Here is a 20,687-nt window from a genome sequence, read left to right as displayed (position 1 = left end):
CCTCTCCAATTATCAAAACAAACTGCTGGCTGCTGCAATGCGCTTAGCCACGACGATGAAGATGACGACGACGAGGACGAGGACGACGGCAAATAACACTTAATTTGTGGGTCAATCATCACGCTCGGTAGATTATGTGTTGCGCCCAGGTATGTTGGATGTTGGCAAAGGAAAGCTGAATTGTTCACTTGAGACGTCCAATTTAGTAGCAGCAGCAGCAGCAGCAGCTGATGTTCGAGATTTTGAGTTCGGATCGGATCGGAATTAGTCTTTAAAAGCGGGCAAACGGTCTTCCGCTGTCGCTTTCACAGCTGTTGTACTTCTCTCACTTGACGTGTTGCTCGAGATGTTCAACAACGCGACAATAGAAAAAGCTGCTGATTCACCGGCTACCGGAAGTGCGTTGCAAGGAATGTTGCTTCTTCGTCGTTGCTGTTGCTGTCATTGTCGCGATCGATCGATCATCGCGAGCATCAATCTGCCAGCGGATCCAGATCGAATCCCCGGTGGGCGATGCTATAATTGCCAATCGCCACAAGACCCAACAAGGGGCAAAGACGACAGGCAATTATGCCACTCCGGTAGTCCAGTAGTCCCTTGGGTCACTAACAGATTAAACAGCAAAAAGTGTCTTCAGACCACACACATGAATGGCACAGCAACAGTATCGACACCTTGACACCTTGGCGTGACAAACAGCATGCCCAACACCCCAACTCGACGCAACTCGTCCACACACACACAGCGCATGGTGTGTGCGATGCATAAATCTAATTCAATTCAAATCAGTCATCCTGGCACCGACGTGGTTCACCACCCCTGGACACACACACACACACCCAGTCGGTATCAGGTTCCAGCGATCGGTGCGATCGCATCAATCAAAATGCTGCGACCGGACTGCATCCGCTCGCAACATCGGCAACAGTCAATTCATTCCGCAAACTGCACCGCACGGACTCTGGCAACGGCAAGGAGATAGAAGGAGAGAGAGAGACATGAAGAAAAACCGAAAACAGACCGCCCCGGACACGCACGGACCGGCCGGGAGCAGTCCGCATGGAGTTTTCACTCCATTATTTATTGGATTTTAATAATTCATAAATAAAATCAATAAATCTGCAAATCTGTGAATTTGCGGCACAGCATCGCATCTCGCGACCACGAACGACGACGAAACAGAAGGACGAAAGACGGCGTCCCGGCCCGGCCCGGCCCGGCCAACAACCGGCAACGGCAAAATCCACAAAACAAAAAACCGGGGAAAAAAAGAAAGAACCGCGCGTCATCCGCCGGTGCGCGCGCGCGCGTCGCGTTGGGATGAGAAATCATAATGTAATAAATTCAAGCATTCCAGGAGGTCCGGCCCCTCGCGATCCGTGCGTGCCGAGCGAGCGCGAGAGCCAACACCGGCTTTGTCAACACCACAGACGGGACGGGGAACCGGGAAAGGACGACTGACCACAAGCGGGGAGTTCTAAGAAACCTCTCCTTCGGCTTCGGTGTCGGCGACGCTGCGGCTGCCACAACGCACCGAGCACCGGCCCGGGGCCCGCGGGAATCATAAATCGGGGCAGACATTGTGGCTGGCGGCGGCGGCATCCTTCTCGTGGCGCGAATCCGCGAAAAACCGCGCGCGACGCGGATAACAACGCACACCGACACCGGACACGAACGCCGAAACAATTCCCCGGAATGGAAGGATCCCGGGGGAGGAAATGATGATTTCAGCCCCCCCTTCTACCGCCTTTCGAGGCGGGTTTTTTGTTTGTTTTGCAACGACGGCGCAACGACAACGGGAAAGGCGCACACAGCACAGGAAACAATGCGCGCGAATCATATAAACTGTAATAAATAAATAATAAATTAAATAACTGACCGTCACGAGGTCACGTCCCGGTGGCCGCCGGGTGTGTGGTGTGTCCGGGGATATACCTGTGCTCGAAACGATGGACACACGAAAAGGAAGGAAGCGACAAAGCGACAAAACTCCGCACAACAATGATAACGACACCACTATACTCCGCTCCGTCGCGGGACTCCAACCTTTCACAGGCCACCGGACAACTCGAAGCAAAGAATGTCCTCTTCTGGTGGCCTGGTGGCCCCGGACTCCAGGCCTGCTTTTTGCTGCGGTCTCCTTGTTCTCGGTCCCGGTTGTGTCCGTTTGTTTCTCTTTTCGAAGATGAATTTTTGATGTGATTTCTCAGGCCGCACACACACGCACACACCGGCGTGCGCTCCTTCGCTTGGCTCCTTGGCTCCTTGGCTGGACCATGCCGTCGGAGTCGTAGTCGGAGTCGGAGTCAATTTCAGAGGAATTATGCATCAAAATTTATGATTCGCTCGGGCGCACTCCAACGGCCACACCACACAGCGTGAAGGGAAGGTGAAAGGGGTAGGGAAAAGGGAGGGATTTCTTGTCCCCTTGTTCCCTTGTTCCTTGACCAAAAGGGCCGGGACCGTTGGGCTGGCATGTTGTCGCTCATCGCACAATGTCTGATCAGTCGTCGTCGCCGTCGTCGTCGTCGTCCTCGGCAGATGCGCGATACCAAGATACCACGGGCGGTTTGGTGGGTGGTTGGGGCGTGTGATACATGTGTAAGAGATACGCTGAAGGGGGTTTTGTTGTTAACGAGACAGCTCGCCCGAGATTGCCTTCGCCGCGCCATCTCTCTCTCTCTCGCGTGGTGGTTCTTTCTTTAGGATCCAGAATCCAGAAGCTGCGCGATCGCCGCCGGATCGAAACGTCGCGATTATTGAGGAGTCGCGCGAGTCGCCCGATCGTAGTCAATTTATCATCCGGGTCCGGCGGGAGTTTCCTATTTCAGCTGTGCTGTGGTTCAACAAAAAGTTGCCAAGAGCCAATCAGCCTCCGGCATCAGATCAAACATCGGCAGCGGTCGGCATCATCAGCAACAGAACCACACACAAGCGCAAGGAGCGAGATATTCGCGCGACGCGAAGACACATTCGCCTGTGTCCGGGAAATGTCCGATGAATTCCCTTTTTCGGGGCGAGTTTTTTTTTTATTGCAGATCGATCGCCCGGATCGATGTGGCGCGTCGCAAAGCATCAGTTTTGACACGCATCACCTTCCCCGGGGTGAGTGTGTGTGTAAAGTTTATGAATTCCATTCCACTGGGCATCGTTCGTTTCGGTGGCCGGGAGGAGCGCCAAATATCTAACCAGAACCGCGTGGACGGTGGAATTCTTTGGAATCAAAAAACAGAAGGAGAAGATCTCGTGTAATGTCACGCGAAATGGCGTCGACAACGCGTCACTCTACACACACGCGGTGTGTGTGTTTTTGGTGTGCAGGACGCGCGCGCCACTAAACCGGAAATTGCTTATCCGTATCGACGAAAATAGTGCCCGGAGGAGGTCCCAGAAAGGAGCGTTGTCCACGAATATCCGCGAGTATCCTTCCTTGTTGAATATTCAAATCCAAACATCTTCATTCCATCGTGACTAATATCTACTACTACTACCACTAGTACCATCATCAACATCAACATCATCATCATCACGACAAATATCCATTTCTAACGAGCTGCAAACAGCTCCCGTCTGCGGTCCCCTGAATCCAACCACAAGTAACCATTTAGTTCGTTGACCACTGGCGACGCTGTTATCTGAAAAATGCGTTAAATATCCTTCCATTACCAGCTCCGGTTTGTGGTTCCGATCGCCCGGAACGGTGTGTCCTGCTGTCCGGCTAACCGACTGGACCGACTGGACCGACCGACTCCTCCCAAAGGGTGGGCTTTTCGGTCGCATGTTCGACCACAATGTGTAGCATCGATTTCATCAGCATATTTTGGCCATAAGCGCCAGTCCCTCCGCTCGGGGCCTTTACCATTCCGCTCTCTGCTTCCTTTCCTCTCTCTCTCCCTTTCTCTTTCTCTCTCTCTCTCTCTCTTTCGCTCTCTCTGTGGACCGCGGTGACCGTTGCGACCGCGATGACGCCATTTTATCGGGACATTTCGGGTAAAACATAACGCGTTACAAATTGCAAGAGAAAGAGACCGTTTTCGGGGGGGTGTTTTGGGGTGGTCAACAGCGCCTGTGAGACCCCCGACGAGAAGACGGGACCCCCGCCCCTACCCCCCTCTCTCCTCACCTTCTGCTTGGTGGAAAACAATACCCCGGGAACCGATCTTGGTTGGAATTTGGTTTCGGTATTGGATTCTCATGTGCGTGTCCCTCGTTGTGGTGGTGGACGGTGGCGGTGTCTTTGGGATTTCCGGCTCCACCTTCCCCCCGGGCTCGTTCCACTCAGCTGACCCTCTGCTGCTGGTCCGGAGTGGCCTCGGAGGCTACAAAGTTTCCGCTCTTCGTGGAGTAGTGGATTCGCTCGAGTAACGCCGACGATGGTTTCGTGTCCGTCGGTAAGTCAGTCGGTAGGGGTGGCGGTGCCAGGGGGAGCCCAAATGGTGATAATTACCAAACGAGCAGCGTACACGCACAAACGAAACCCATACACAGGCACGGCAACCGATACACAAACGGACCGCCTTGACGCCTTTGGCAATGACGCGATCACTTCGGACACCTCAAAGCCGTGTCCTTCCTTTACCACAACTGACACACACACTCGTGCGCACACACACACACGCGCACTCGGACGCACAGAGTTGGAGAACTGAATAGTAATAATGGTCTTTTGGTAAGGTTGAAGGTCCGGATCCGGATTCAGGTGACGGATACCGTTGCGTCTCGTACTAGCTGTTGATAGTGTGGTCCAAAAGGGGCGAGCTTCCTGGACCCCAGCCGGCGAGGGTGGTGGACCTTTGATTTTCATTGTTGTTGCCAGCTGGCCAGCCAGCCAGCCAGCCAGCCAGCCAGAGCCCGTACATTAACATAAATTAAATGAAATAATGTGTATAAGAGAGAAGTTCCCGAATCATCGCAATAGAACCGACCCCAGTTGCGTGTGTTCGTGTGCCAGGGGATGAGGGAGGGTGGGGGGGGGGGTGGTGGTGTAGGAGGAGAGGGGTTCCGTTGGCCTACATTTCGCAGCAGGATCGGGCGTTGGACGTTTCGTTATGATTAATCTTCGGGAGTTCTGGTGTTCGGTGTTTGAGGTTGAGGCAACATTCTCACCCACTCCTGGTTAAAAAGGGGGGGATTTTAGTGGCTGCGGTTGATGGGTGGTGGGTGGTGCTGGAATATTTTAAGCTACCGAAGGCCCGGTGGCCGCCAGCCAGCCAGCCACCAACGGCCAACTTTTAACGAAAACAAACAAACAACCGACCAAGCAGCTCATTTATCGCATACCATTACGCATTTCTGGGACCAGGAGGAGGCGGAAGGGGGTGTAGATGGGGGTGAGAGTCCACCACCCCACCACCACCACAACCACCAGCTGGCAATCGATGAATGTCACAATCGTTAGCGAAATGGAAAAGGACCAACAACAACCTTCTCGTTGTTCCCGGGCCGGTGTGTTTGACCTTCGTGGCCGTGGTCCTTGCTCACCGCTTAAGCGACATTCGAAATCGACGCATTTGCTCACCAAATTGTGCGTGTGTGTGTGTGCGCGTTAATGGTCCATTTAGCTTGTTATCGTTTCAACTAATAGACCAATACACAGACAGACAAACAGACAGAGAGATTGCGGATTGCGGATAGCCCGAGGGTCCCTCGGTCCCAGGGGGAATCTCAGCTGCCTAGCAGGAGGAGAAAAACAAACACCCCTTCCGGATCGGTCGGTTTTTTTTGTCGGTTTATCTTCTAGGATCGGAACCGAAAAAGGGATGCATCTTATCTTCCCATCGCATCATCGCTACTACAGGATCTCGAAAGGATGCCGTTTTGGCCAATCCCAATCGGGAGGGAGGGTGCCAACTGCTCTGCTCAATTGGCCAGAAGAGTGCCCATCCAGTACCCAGTACTCCACCAGTAAATGGGAATTCGACCACCGTTTGTCACCGAAACGTCGTCACCCCTTTTTTAAAGGATCGCGTCAGCCACTCGGGGACCACACCTTCCCCGGGCGTCTTCCTTTCCGCATCGGGTTCGCATCCCCCCTCTGGCTGTATATCCGGTATTATCCGTTGAATTCTCATTCGGCTTCGGATTTTACTCGCTTTTTACTTCTTGGTTTTACAATTCTCCCCTTAATTCCTATTCCCGCTAAACGATGGTTTTTCGTTCGTCTGTGCGTGTGTATGCGTGCGTGTGTACGCGACTGGTGTGCTTATCTCGTCCGGAGCGATCAGCGGTTCGTCAATCGGCTTAAGGGTAACGGTCGACCTCCGCGTGACCATCAGACCAGCAACCACCGCCGCCAGCCAGGAACCATATTGATGCAATTGTCCCGCTTCAATCGGCAACATGGGTGTGTTGCATGTCAGCATGGATTCCGGTGCGTCCTCCCCGGACCCCGGGAGCCATATGCAGGCTGCTCCTGCGGACATCCCGACGCGCAGTCATTAAGCAAGGATCGACGCTTCCCGACGACCGCTACGAGATCCTTATCGTTCGGTCGGGACTCCGCTTCCGCTGCTGCTGCTGCTGCGGACAAGGCGGAAAAAGATGGCGGACAGCTGTTCTTCCAGGGAGCGGGGTTCCCCCAATCGAACGGGGGTTACTTTTTTGTTGGGGTGAGCGTGATCCGGTATAAAATGTTATTTTTTTTTATATCCTGGAGGATTCTTCGTCACTATTGTGCTGCCATCTAACAGTGTGTGTGTGTGTGTTTGTAGGGCGCTACATAAACGATGCTTCATGATGGAACGGTACGCCTCGTGGGGTGTCGAGATGATGTTTGTTTTATGCTCTGTTGCTGCTGCTGCTGCTGCTGCTGCTGTTGGCGCCTTTACCGCAATGGCTACTATCAATTGAAAAAGGGACGCATTTTGGGGTGAGAGTAACGCCGATGTAAGGTTGGAAACACACAAACACACGCACGACATACTAGTGTGAGTGTTCCTTTACTCAGGATAATGATTTGAACACTTGGAATGGTTGGATTGGGGTTTAAGGTGGCCCTCCCCCCTGTCCAGCTCGGTGACGGTCCGATGCTCCAAATAATCATGCAGGAACACATTACCACAAACACACACAAAGAGAGATGGACAGTTATTGCGGCCATAATTGAGGGTTCTGTTCAAATTTTTCCCTTCTCTGGTTGGTAGCCAAATAAGTCCGAGGGAACATTGTTTCAGTAGTAATGGCTTCCAGATCGGGAGCATCATCAAAATACAGGAAGTGCAGCGCAATGAAGGGCGTTTTTCTTGTACCGGGAACTACACAACATCAACGAACCAATCCTTTAGTTACCTTTGTGTCCAATTGAACCGCGTCAATCGAATGCAGTTGCAGTCTCTGGTCTGTTTCGAGCTTACTTTCCATTTCGCAAACAACAGGGAAATTGGCAAACGGTTTGACAAAACAATTACCATCCTCTCTAAGCCGGTGTGCTCCGAAACGTTGCGCTTGCATCCGGTGTGCAACAAGAGTGTTTTTTTCTCGATTTTGTATCGATAGAGGATCTGCAACAGTATAGCAGGAAGTAGAGATAGTGGAAGAAACAAAAGAGGAGATGGAGAGAGAGAGGAAACAACGCGAAGGTGCATTTGGTTTGATGTTCTACTTTGCTTTACTGCTCCTGATCCTGCTCCTGGCGTTGGCGCTGGTACCGTTTAATTAAACTGTTATATGTAAATTCAATGATCGCCCCTCGCGCTTTTACACCATTACCGCCATCGTTCTCAATGTCCCCAAGCATGTATTGCGCACGTGCACAACAAAAACAAAAAAGCCGGAAACAAACATCCGCGTGTTCTGTGCTTTGTTTCTCTCTTAACTCCTTTCGGGTCCAACCAACGACCGGGAATCGTCCTGGTATGAGATGTGTGTTTTTTGGGGGGGATTTTGGTGCAAAAAAATAGCGAACGTACTCGTCGTAATTTGCTCGTAACGGTTGTGCCCGGAGTGGACATTTGTAAGCAGAGTAGCAGAGCGCAAGAAAGGACGACCGAGGACGACGGACGGACCCCACCTTACAGTTAGTTAACGAAAAGCGAGAACGTTAGCTGCAGGCGGCACCGCACACCGGGCTTGAGACTTTGTTTTGTTTTTTTTTCTTGGGGCTCCGACTCCGCAGTGTAAGTAGGAAGGAAGTAGCAGCACACACAAAGAGACCGGTGACCGGCGGATCACCTGCTCGTGTCGCCGCCGCCTAATGCGCCTCAGCTGATAATAAATACATATTTTCGGCCGACCGTTTTTAAAAATCTCCGGCACCCGGGAGGGGTCCACTCACGATGTCCGACCCGAGACCGGTGTCTGCCTCGTTCTTTGTGGTCCTTTCCCTCTCCGTGGCCGGCTGTAATGTAATAATTTGATAGCTCTGAGGCCGACAGCCCACAGGGACAGGGACAGGAACGGGACGATGCGCCGAAAGGATCAGTGACTTCTATGCTCCTGTCTTGGCCACCGGTGGCAGCAGGTCCTTGCTCCTTGCAGACCCAGCCCAGGCGATCGTAAATTAATGATCTTCGAGCAGCGAAGCGTCAGAGCAAGGAGGGAGAATAACAGAGAGACAGAGAGAGTGCACGCAGCGAGTTCATTTGCTTGCATTCCGACAAGCTGATTGAGTTGCGCGCGCGCGCGTGTTCTCGGTTTGCGTTACCGGCCAGGACCAGGACCAGGTGATGGCAGGTGATTTCTGGCTTTCCCGTTCCCGGCGGTTACTCGAAAGGTGTCTGCCGGTATGGACGTGCAGGAACGTGTGTTTTTTTTTGTTATTTGGTAACAGAGAGCAGAAGAGAACAGAAACGGAAATATGTTTTCCAACGCCTTTCGATCGACCTGCTTCGACCAGGGAGTTGGTGTGGTCCGGTTCTGGATCGATGCGCTCACGCTTCGCGCGCTCGGTTTAATCTCCGGCTGATGGCCGCGTGGCAGCGCCGGTCATAATAAGGTTTCGGCGCTCTTTTCGCGATCATCAAACGCGCGGCAAAGGACGAAACTCGCATCGTGCGGATGAGGTGCGGATAATATCAAAATACAATGCCTGGCCCTCCTCCCCGGGCGGGTTGGAGTGTCACAGCCTGTGCCAGCAAACATAAAAACCCACAATGTATTGCGGATGTCACCTGCGAACCACGGGTTTGTTGGAGACAATTAGATGGTTTTTGTTTTGTGGCCCTCGAGCGAATAGGACGCCATCACGGGATGCTCGTTCAGTGCTCGGGCACTGTCACAACAATTACATTTCAAAATGTGTCCACAGTGTCCGGGGGTGGCCGGAAGTGGCAGCTCAAACGTCGTGAGAAATCTCTTTAAAACTCCCCGAAAAAAAAATCGCTCGAAGGTAAAAAAAATGGTGCTGGATAAATCGGAGTCACAACCCCAGACATGCTGGTGCCCGCCCGCCTGTTAATCTGGTCTGTCAGGTCGGTGCCGGGGGCACGGTCGCGGAACAGCTGCATTGTTTTAAAAAAGGTTGAAGAAAAGGTTTTCTCGACGATCCCTTGCTGTGAAAAAAACTGAGAGAAATAAAAAAAAGAGATGCATCTTCTTTCCTCTGGCCGGGTGTGTCATCGTGGCCACCTCATTAGGAGGTGTAAATTGCACTCGAAACCTCGATACGGAAACACGATATAAAAGGTGTAATCCACGATTCCCGACAAGCCGACAGTGTCCCTAAACCATTGCTGGAGTTGACCATAAATGAAGAAATTAACTACCGGTGGAAGGCATTTGCTTTTATTGATGCCTCGATCGATCGATCGATCGTACGCTAGCTGGCACACACACACGGGTAGCGAAAGCATGCGGAACCGTTTTTGCAAGATGGCCTTTGCCGCGCTATTAATTAACATTCATGATACCCAACGCGCGCGATCCTCGGCGATCCGCGCCCGAAAAGGGGCTTTCTGTCGCGATCGATGTTGATTGGAGTAGTAGCCAGTAGCCGTTCTCACGTACACACAGCACGGTGGTGGCCGTAACCATTAGTAACCACTGGCACTGGCGGCTGTTGCGGCTGTTTGCGATCTTCATCGATCACGCAGACGGGCTCGGCGGGCGAATGGAAGGGTTGAAACCGAAGCGTAAAAAAACGGGTCATCGGGAAGGCGGGGAGGGGGTCGTGCTATGCGAGCAATGCGTCGCTCGCTACGCGCTGGGCCCCTGGAACTGCGGACTGCAAAACGGACGGAATGCAAGAGACATCCTTTAATTGGTAGTGCGTGCATTTGCCACCAACTCGCTCTCGCGCGTGTGTGTGTGTGTCTGCAGTGGAAAAAGGGGGAAACCAAAGAGGGAGCTAATTAATAATAGTAACGGCCACCGGGCAGCAGCAACGCGCGTCCATTTATTGCAAACTTGTTGCCTTCTGTGCGCGCGGGAGTTGGTACACTGCATTTTGGCAATCGACACTTAATTAATCCATTTTCACACCTTGAGTTTTCCACAAGGGCATGCGCGAGAGCCCGCTATTAACGGTGCGTGCGATGCCTTCAAATGGGCCTGAACGATGGAGAAAAACGGAAATTTCAATCTGCAGCAGCAGCAACAGTAATAGGAGCTTGTGTCACTAGCATTTGAGGTAGCAGCGGTAATAGAAGGAGTTAATTGAAAGTCCGGAGATCCTTTTTAGATGGTAAATCATGCTGATTGAAGGTGCATTGAAGCCGGGATGATAATCTTTACTTCGGGATGCCCGAGAAAACCTCGCGAGAAAAAAACAATCCGTTCCGGAGCTGCACGGATTTAGTCAATCAAACCGGTCATTGCTGCGCTTGTGCGCCCGCGGCCTCTAATCGCAGTCAATTACACGTTTTTAATGCTTCAATTATATCGTTTGCCCGTCTCGTCGTCGAGGAGCAAAGGGAGTCAAAAAAACCAAAAAAACAAAAAACCAAAAAAAGATCATTCCGGAACGACGACGAACCGGACAAGCTGCTTCTCTGCTCGTAACACACGTTACGGAACGATCGACGACGGCTTCAGCTGCATCGTTTGTCGAGACGATCCTCGAAAAAACAAAATATCAACCAGCGCAAGGGTCCGCTACGTACGTTGTTACGACGACGATTTTTTTTATTAGTCTAGAGGGAATGGAATCGATGGAACCGCGGCCGCGCTTTTAACAGTCAGAATGTACGCGTGTGCAGGTGAAAAATCGTCACATCCACAGCATAAGGGCAGCATAAAAAGCATAAGAGTAGCAACGTAAGCAACATAACAGAGAACGGGGGAACGAGAAGGAAACGGTTTAAAAAAAGGCAAAGGCGAAGAGGAGAGTCCTTCAGTGAAGTGAATCAAAAGCACTCGCACTAACAACAATGGGATCGGCCAGGGGAAAGGGTAAGGTAGGACTCACTAATCGCCCCCCGTTTCGGGCCCTGGTTGCGCCACCGGATTTCCACTGGCGTCCTGTGACGAGTCGAGGCTGTCGTCAAACCGAACGAACCGAAAAACCCCAAACATCATCCCAATTCGGGGGACAATTTCGGGGACAACGGCTGGTGGATTGGCAAAAGTGAGAGAAAGAGAGAGAAAAAAGAAAAAGGAACCTCCGGATGGTCGAATTGAATTGAATCGGTTTTGCGGCCGGCCGGACCGACCCCGTGGTGTGGCGTGGTGGTTGGACAATGTTTTTGCCAGCTCCGGTACAACGCTGGACGAATCGCTGGAGACACTGGGGCGGGAGCTGGGAGCTTGGACTCCGCCGGAGCGATCGATTGTTCCTCGATCTTGAGCGGCCACTGGCGACCCTATCGTGCTCGCGATCTGATGCAGAATTTGACAAAAATCACATTGTTGTATACACAAGCAGGGAGCATCCATCTCCTTCCTCTCCCGAGGCCAGGACACGGGCCAGCCCGTCGGTGACAGTATGTTTTAATGGTTCCGCGCATCCGTTTTGTCCGACGGACGGTGACTGCCTTCTGGGTGGCGCTGTTGGCGCTACTGACCGCGCGCGCGTGTGTGGGAATCGAAACGGGATCACCGATCGTGAGCAGTGGCCGGAATCGAACCGGAATCCGATTCGGAATCCATGGATTATTCACACACCAAACGCGCTAATCATCATCATCATCGGTTCGTGGTGTTGGTGATGGTGGCGAGCGAACGCTACCGATCATCTTGTTGAGTCATCACGATCAGCGTCTTCCTTCAGCATCACCACCAGCTGCTGCTGCTGCTGCTGCTGCTGCTCAAGAACACATCTGGTTCCGATCCCGGGAGCCCGGAATGGGCTTCGAACGCATTCCCGGTACCCGTAGAGGGTCGCTTAACGCCACCGCGACTGGTTTTTGGGCCAGCAACCGGGAACATCTTTTTATTTTTTCCAAGAAATCTCCTCCGGCCACTCAACGGTCCAAGAGCTTCCTTTTTGTTCCACTTTTCCCCGTTCCGTTCGTTGGCGGATCGGCGGATTAGAAACACAACGAGTCACAAGCGCCTAGCACCAGCAGCAGCACCAGCAGTACCGGCAGTGCCACGGTAATCCGATCCTTCTAAATCCAAACCCCTTGGAAGACCGACGAAAACCCGAACGTCCGCGAGATGAGAGGAAAAAAACAAAAAAAAAACGGAATAAAAACATTGAATTAATTAAACAATTCAACCGACTGGGGACTGGGGATTGTGGTGCGGATGATAAGCGAGCTCCCTGAGGCCTGGCTAAATGGCCGCGACCGTTCGGTGCGTTCCCGAGCGCGTTTTGTGGCCACACGATACACGCGGGAAAAGCAGCATAGAAGCAACAGCATCGACGACGACGTCGACGATCGTAGCGACGACAACAGGTCTTTCCTTCCCCTTGCTTCTTCTGGCCCCTCTCTTTGGCAGTCCAAGGAGGTCCCAAGTGGCATGCGTAGATTTATAGATCTCGATCGTAATCGTGCTGATAGCAGCAGCCTCGTAGCAACCTCGTAGCAGAATTCCATCCTCTCCTTCAGCGGTTTGGGGACCTTCGGTGCTTTGGGAAAACTCGATCGAAGCTCCTCTCCCCCCTCTTGCCAGAAAGCGCAGTGATCGGTGGCCATCGGAATCGAGATCGGACACGGCGATCTCGCTTCCAAATTAATCGTTGACACTTTATAGCTCGCGCGCGCGATGAAGCAGTTTAAAGGGGATGGGGGTTGGCTCGATTCCAACCCCACAGTTTTCTCAGAATGTAAGGGAACGAGAAGGGGCTCCGAGTTCTCCGAGGCAGCGGCCTGGAGTCGCAGTGAATGATATGCTGCCGATGCTGCGGCTCGAAGCGATGATCGCTTTGTTCGACAGCTGTTTTCGACGAGCAAACTTTCGAGTTCTCCGGTGTCCGGGTCCGCGAACCGGTCCTTTGATAGAGTGTGTATGCTCGTGCGCACGTGTGTGTGCTGTGCCGTGCCGTAAATCTTGTCTTCGAGCTTCGGCCCCGTGCGTACGATTTATGTTTCACTCAAAACCGGAGCCTCTTATTCTGTGACGCGATCGCGAGATCCTTCCTTTATGGATTTACGGATTAGGACGCACAATGCAAGTGCAAGCAGTCAATGCAATCCAGCCAGGGCCTCGAGGGGTCCATCAGGTTCTCTGTCTCTCTTTTGCGCGCTCTCTCTGATAACCATAATCAACCCTCGACATCGATGAGATCATAATCATCAATAATGATAAGCAACGAAGAAGGCAAGTACGGAGTACAATTATCGCCAATCGCGCAACAACCGGCCACTGCTGACTGCCGGCTGGCCGGTCGGAGTCCTCGTGCACCATGACCTGACCTGGTTTTTTGGGGCAGCTCGGATCCAGCGGGAATTTCGCGGATTGCACGCCGCAAATTGCTGCAATCTGCAAAGACCAGCGCTTGGCGTACGAAACTCCGGTAGGCCTCCGGTTGGGATGGAACTGGGAGATCTAACAAGGATGATAGCGGTTGCAGGAGAAGGCACGCAATTCACATTGTTCCGCCGCGCGAGTGATCAAAATGGGACGACCCGGACCGAGAAAACAATGATACTTCCAATGCCCAAGGTTTTTTTTTATACAACAATATATTCGGGGAGTGATTTTTAGGGATCCGTGTGGAGGAGTGGAAGGAGGGTAATAAATTGTACGTACGTGCGTCCATGGGGTCAGTCGGATCCCAGTGCTCGAAGTGGGATAAATCATAAGCTTGCGCGCGAATGACGGACGTTCGGAGTCCAATTGCTGTCCGGAGGATCCCTTGAGTGATGAGAGGCACCGGTGGGGGGGCCCATAACAAGGAATAAAGAGCTTCTTCTTCTGGTGCTCCAGTGCTGGGTCACAGCCTAACAAGCAGCCTTCTAGAGAGGTGCTGAGGTTTGAGGAGAGGCCGCCAGCGAGAGGGATGCTCAGAAATGGTCCGCGCGAAGGTGGAATGGACGGTTCGTGCTCGGAATCAAATCACCAAACGAGACCTAGGACGAGTCTGTTGCCAGAGCAGAGGCTTTGTGTGTGTGCGCACGGTTGCGTTCTCATTTCTGATATCCGGAAAGGCATGATCTGGCCAGGTCTGGTCTGTCGGATAGCAGAAGTCTGTTTCTTCGTTCGTTCTCCTTCGGTTCTTCTTCCTTCCTTCGGTCCCTCGGCCACTTTCTATCTTTTTATCACGTCCGCAGGAGAGGAGCCGGTCCCGGTACTCCACCAGACATGCATTAATGTTATTGCCGGGTATTTATCATTTGTGTTGAGCATTATACAGTACCTTTTTTATGATTTCATTGTTTGCGCCTGTTTGACATGACGTTAGCGGTTGGGATGCTGTAAAATGTGTGTATAAGTAGCGCGCGTATCGCGTCTACGGCTATTGGATCCCGGATCCTAAGCCCTTTTGGGTGTCTCTGTCCATCGCTGGATCCATGTCATCATATCTAGGCAGCACTAGGAGGACACAATTATGTCCTCCTCCGAAAACCATGGGGCAACCGTACGGGATGAGAGAGACTTCTGATTGATTCATTCGCGTAAGGTCGGAACAACCTTCCGCACATTTGATTGATGACGACATTCTTGGAGGAATCGGAAGCAAAAAACCAGAGATCGAGATCGATCGAGTAACGCGTGTAGTAGTAACGCAGTTCAGGTTGCATCCAGAGCTACCTTGGTGTCCGCTAGTACCGCGTAGCTTCTTAATCCGAGCTTGGAATAGCTGCTGGTGCTGCTGCTGGTGATGCGAGGTCCGTTCCGTCCGTCGACTGTCGGTATTCGATTCCGTCGAGATCGATCGATCATCTTCACGCACATAAATCAATGAATCACACGCGTGCAGTCCAACCGATCGCGGTGTAGCGTGTGGTATGGACCCGCACACACACACACACACACACACACACACACACACGGGCTCAGTAGACCAGCAAATGGCCCCACGAAACAGACGGACACACGAAATGGTTCTCGAATCTCGCACACTTTCCATCATCCACGATCCAGCGGTATGCTCTCTCTCTCTATCTCTCTATCCGTGAAGGTGAAGGCCCTCAGTAGAGCCACCGGAGGCGGCTGTAAGATCAGGCGAAAAAGAGAGAGACAGGTGGAGAGGAGGAAAATGTCAGTAAAAACCCCTCCACTACCTTTGACGAGGAGTTAACTTGACTTGACGGCGGACTGGACCGCTCAACGATCGGTACGACCCACGGGAATCGCAATCCCTTCCGGTGCTGCTCCTCGCTTCTCGCCAGTCCCTCGTACTCTCTTTCTCTCTCTCTACCGCTCCGATCATAACATTATTATTGTTATTATGATAATTATTTATTATTTATTATTACCCGTACTTTCGGTTGCGTCGTCGATCGATCGCATGAACGGACACTGTTGGCCGCCGGCGAGCAACGGCGAGCGACGACGACGACGACGACGATACTCCTGCTGCTGTTGCTGCTACATCTTGGTCGCTCTTTGGTCACGTTCACGTAAGGCAACTGCTGAAGAAGTGATCGACCTGTCCGCTGCTGTTGCTCCTGCTGCCGCTGCAGCGATCGATCGATCGCCCCGTTCGATTTGGAGTGATTTGTTTGCTCATAACAGAGAGACAGAGAGATGGAGAGAGATGAAGAGAGAAAGGCGAAGATTCTGGAGGATATCGCGCTAGCAGCATAAACTTTTATGCGCAATGTTGACCCAGGGCCTCTCGGCGGTTGCGGTCTTGGCCGCGGTGCATCCATGCATTGTGATTTACGGCCACGGGTTGGAAGGCCCTTCTCTCCATTCGGCCCGATCCGATCCGTTCTTACGCGATCCATGGAGCGTTTTAATAAGCTTTAAATTACATTTAATTGAAAGATAAGCGCGAAAAAAACCGGACGAGACGGGTTGGTAGCGTTCCTTTTTTTAATCTGGATTTCAAAGTATCCATCCTCTAGCCTCTGTCTGTGAGTGTCTCGATCGCTTGATGTATGTGTTTTTGTTTTTTTACTTCAGTAACCGATGCCGAATTCCACATCCACACATCCAGAAGGTGATCGATCGAGTGGAGTTTAGAGTGAAGATTGCGGCACCTGTTTCTAATCCGTTCACCACGACTACAACGACGACCACGACGACAAGGAAACGTTGATCGTGGATCGATCTCCCCCTTTATTTTCTTTGGTGTCCATTCCGATCTATCTTCCGCCTTTAGAGAGATGATCGATCGATCGATCGATTTGCTCTCCGAAATGTTTCTCAGTTCTCGGTCTCGCTGGAATTATGCTATTCAAAGGTCCCTTCCTCCTACACCTTCTTTTCCTCCTCCAGCCCCCTTTAAACGTGTGGCGTAAGTGCGTGAAAGTGCTCGCCACGAACAGGAAGATGCTGCTCGTAATTCTTTATGTCGATCCTGTGTGGATGATACTCCTGGATGAAAATGCTGCAGATCGGCAGCATACCATCACCACCATCACCACCGGCACCGACCAAGGATCCACTGGCCGCGGCCGGCGGTGTTGGTGGCAATCAGATAACCTTCAATCACTCTATTTTGACATCCGCACACCGCGGAGACCTCGGAGGCCTCGGAGGCCCGATCCCGATCCCTCGCAGAAGAAGGTGCTGCCGGTGGACACTCGATCGATGGTGTTGGAATTTATAGTTTCCTTGCTCGTCCCGTTCCGCGCCCGGCCCGAGATCCCGCCGGTATTTGCATCCGGTGCTCTGTCACACACACAGAGAGGGGGCCCCCCGGGCGCCATCGGCCAACGTGCACCATTAAAAGTGCCGCACTTGCACTTTGTACACCACACCAGCGCGATCGTCGTCGTCGTCGTCGTCGTGGTCGTCGTCCGAAATTATAATCATTCATTATTATTGAACATAAATTCCACTTACTCCGGTCCGCCGGTGCGCGGTTTTTCCTCCCATTATTCCGGCCCTTCATCTTCAGCAAGCGGCACCTCGCAAGCCAGCCGGCCGGCAACAATATCTGTCAGGTCCGTCAGGGCGTCCTTCGTCCTTTCACTGTCCGTGTGCTGTTGGTGGTGGTGGAAAATCGCATGAGAGAAAAAAAACAAAGTGGAACATTTTCCCCTCAGGGCGCGCAAGGAAAGGAGGAGCACCGGGAACAGGAGGACTCCGGTGATGTATGGTTTGCAGCCTGCAGCCTAAAACACACACACACACACACGCACACACACACACACGCACACACTTTATCATTTTTAACGATCCTCGCAACGAGTGATCCTCCGCTCCGTGCTTCGGGTTTTCGCGGTGGCCAGTCCCGGCGAGTCGAATCGCGCGAATGCATTGCGCTCGGAGCGAAAATGCGGTCCCCGCTTGTGGTTTGCCATTTTTTTTCCTCTCTCCATAATTCCACTCCATTACCAGACGCGTTATGACGAAAAATTATGCTTTCCCCTCTCGGACTCGGACTAACTACTTCGCTGGTGGCGAGTGGCGAATGGCGAGGTTGCGGAAAGTGATGCTCTCCCCCCTCAGGGGCATCTCTTCGTTCTCTCGCTCTCCTTTGGCAGTCGTCAGTCGGCGGCGGAAGCAATAATTTTCATCGAAGATCAAGCGACACTCTCCACGCGGTGCTCTCTAAAAAAGGGGCTGGGGGGGTTGAAAAGAGGGGGGGTTGCGGGGTGTCCTTCGCGAATGCTGGAATGCACTCCGCGGCCAGCAGCAGCAGCCATCAATACCTGATGCATTCCTGGGAAGTCTTCACAATGATCATATTTTTAATAATTTCTCTCTTTCTCTCTCTCTTTTTTCTCTCTCTCCGTCGGATAGCATCCCGCATGAGCTCATCGCACGTCTCGCCACAGGTGTGCCGGCCCCACTTCCACGGCCCGTTGTCGTGGCTCAGCGACCCGCCAAAGCCGATCGCCTCCGGCAGTGCCTGGGGCAGTCCGTTCGCCTGCCCGCAGGACCCACAGGACAAGCTGGGGGTGCAGGTGCAATCCGGGGGTCAGTCCGGGCAGCATCTGTTCTCGTTTCCACCGACCCCGCCCAAGGATTCGACGCCCGATTCGGTGCAGACGGCACCGGCCGAGTACCAGGCGACGATTAACGCGTTCATGCATCAGGCGCAGGTCGTTAGCTCCAACAACGGCCTCGGAGGTGGCGGCGGTGGAGGGCTTGGAGGTGGCAGCACAGGAGGAGGCGGTGGTGGCGGTGGCGGCGGTGGCCACTCATCGGAAGGTGGCTGTGGGCTCGATGTTAAACCTTGTCTCACCGTCGGTGGCAACGGATCGAGTGGCGGCGGAACCGCCGGAGGCCAAAACCAACCAAAGCAGCGAGAAGGTACGATCGGCGGCGGCGGCGGTGCAAGTGCAGGAGGCGGCAGCGGCGGCGGCGGCGGTAGCGGTGGTCAGCAGCACGGAGGCGGTGGCGGCGGCCAATCGGTGCCCGGAAGTGTTGGACCGCACGGTGGTGGCCACGGATCGAGTGGCGTCGGTCAAAACACTTCCGGCGCCGGTGCTGGCGGGCTGTTCGATGGTGGTGGTGGTGGTGGTGGTGGCGGTGGGGTGTCGATGTCAGCGGCGGCGGCCTACGTCGGGGGTTATGATACGAGTGGCGGGTACGGCGGTTACCATCATCACAATGGGACCGTCGTTGGTTCGTTCGCGGCGCAGTCCGCCGCCTCCCGCCAACCGGCCACCGCCATGAACAGCCCGCACATGAAACCGCAGCGGACGAAAGCGCGAACGAGTGCCGGTAAGACCCCCCTTCCACGGGAGGAAGCCCAGGATACGGAGCACCGCGAGCAGTGTTACGTTGTCTTATGTTTTCTTACCATTCTTATCCATCTTATGTGTTATGTTTAGTTGTACTTTTCTTAACATCGTATCCTTTTTTTTTCTCTGTTAATAATCTCTGTCTTTAGTCGTAGATTTTAGTTTCTTTTGTCTTCGTTTTCTTCGTCACTTTTTCGTTTTCTTCATTTCCACGATCCTCACTTCGCCCTTGCCTTGTACAGATAGTTTGTCTTGTTTAGGATTAGAGCACTCCAGGGAAGGAGATAGTTGTAAATGTTCTTCCGGATGGTAAAAAAAGGGACGCAAAATCAGGCTCACAATCAACACCTATTCGTCTTTTTTAGTGTGTGTGTGTCCGTGTGTGTTGTTGGTATCGATGTTGACGCACAAGGCACCCCCAACAACAGCAACAACAACATGATTTCAACAACACGGCCCCTTCTGCACGCCCCTTCTGGTCTCTGCACATTAACCGCCCTTTCCTCCATTAAGAAAATGTTGGACGCAGCACCAACACTAACGTAAGAGTCAGTCAACAGAAGAAAGGGCAATAAAAGTGCATCCCATAAACCATGTCCCCGGATCCCCGGACTGGGGATCCGAGTCTTGAAGTCTAAATTGAGCCAGCCAGTGACCAGCAAATGGCGAGCATTCTCATTTACTGCCATTTGCCTTTGCTCGTAATTTCCCCGTTTTTTGTGAAGGTGCTTTTTGTCTCGCTGTACCTTTGGTTGGCGAGCTGGCGTCGCTCCAAGACGACTCCCTCGCAAGAGCCTCCATCAATAACTTACGCAAACAACCAACACACACACACACAGCTGTTGGTGGTGGATTGTGCATTGTTTGCGTTACATTGCGTTACGTTGCAGTAACCAACCCCCTTCTTTGGTGCACTTGTTCCTGCGCTGAGTGCGTCATCTTTCATTCGCCAGCGGCCACCGATGTTGAGAGCTGGCTGCAAAAAATAGAGGCTCACTCGTGTGTGTGTGTGTGTACTCTCTCTCTCTCTCTCTCTCTCTCTTTCTCTGCCCTTTTCTGCTCATCGATTTGCATCTTCTCATTACCGATGCACCGAGCATCCGGTGCAGGGTTGAAGCCGAACTCGATCTAATACCACGGACCCTGGACCTGGCCTGACCTCGGCTGGGCACCTGGGCACAACAATGGTACAAACAGTAGACCCGGGAGGGAGGAAGACCACCACCGTTACTCCCTGGAGTCTGTGTGCAGGTGAAAAATGACGTCGAAAATGTCCGACAACGAAGCGGAGAACCGGAGACGAAGGAGATAGTAACAAAACCCTGCCACCATCGACGCCCCTTTTTGGGGGGGCTACCAACCGCGAGAAAACAATGGAGAAAATGGAGCAGGCAGAGGGTTTTTTTTGGTACGAAAACGGAAAATTCAAATTGCCGCACAATTAACTAAAATGAAAGTCCCTAGGGATGCGTTCGGCCTGTGTCTGGTGGCCTTTCAGAGAAGGCTTCCGCTGTTGCTGTTGATGAGACGCTGCAACGACGACGATCTTCACTTCTTTTC

The 20,687-nt window shown here is 52.7% G+C and overlaps 1 protein-coding gene across 1 annotated transcript in view; it reads left to right on the top strand.

Moving 5' to 3' along the window:
* Positions 1 to 20,687, top strand: part of LOC125948554 (GATA-binding factor C) — an 81,191-nt gene that overhangs the window by 17,196 nt on the left and 43,308 nt on the right. Inside the window, exon 2 of the mRNA XM_049674746.1 lies at positions 18,181 to 19,107. Coding sequence (XP_049530703.1) covers positions 18,181 to 19,107 — 927 coding nt within the window. The remainder of the gene's footprint in view (positions 1 to 18,180; positions 19,108 to 20,687) is intronic.

Source organism: Anopheles darlingi, chromosome 2, assembly GCF_943734745.1.
Source record: "Anopheles darlingi chromosome 2, idAnoDarlMG_H_01, whole genome shotgun sequence".
NCBI lineage: Eukaryota > Metazoa > Arthropoda > Insecta > Diptera > Culicidae > Anopheles > Anopheles darlingi.
This window is presented reverse-complemented; position numbering and strand designations above follow the sequence as displayed.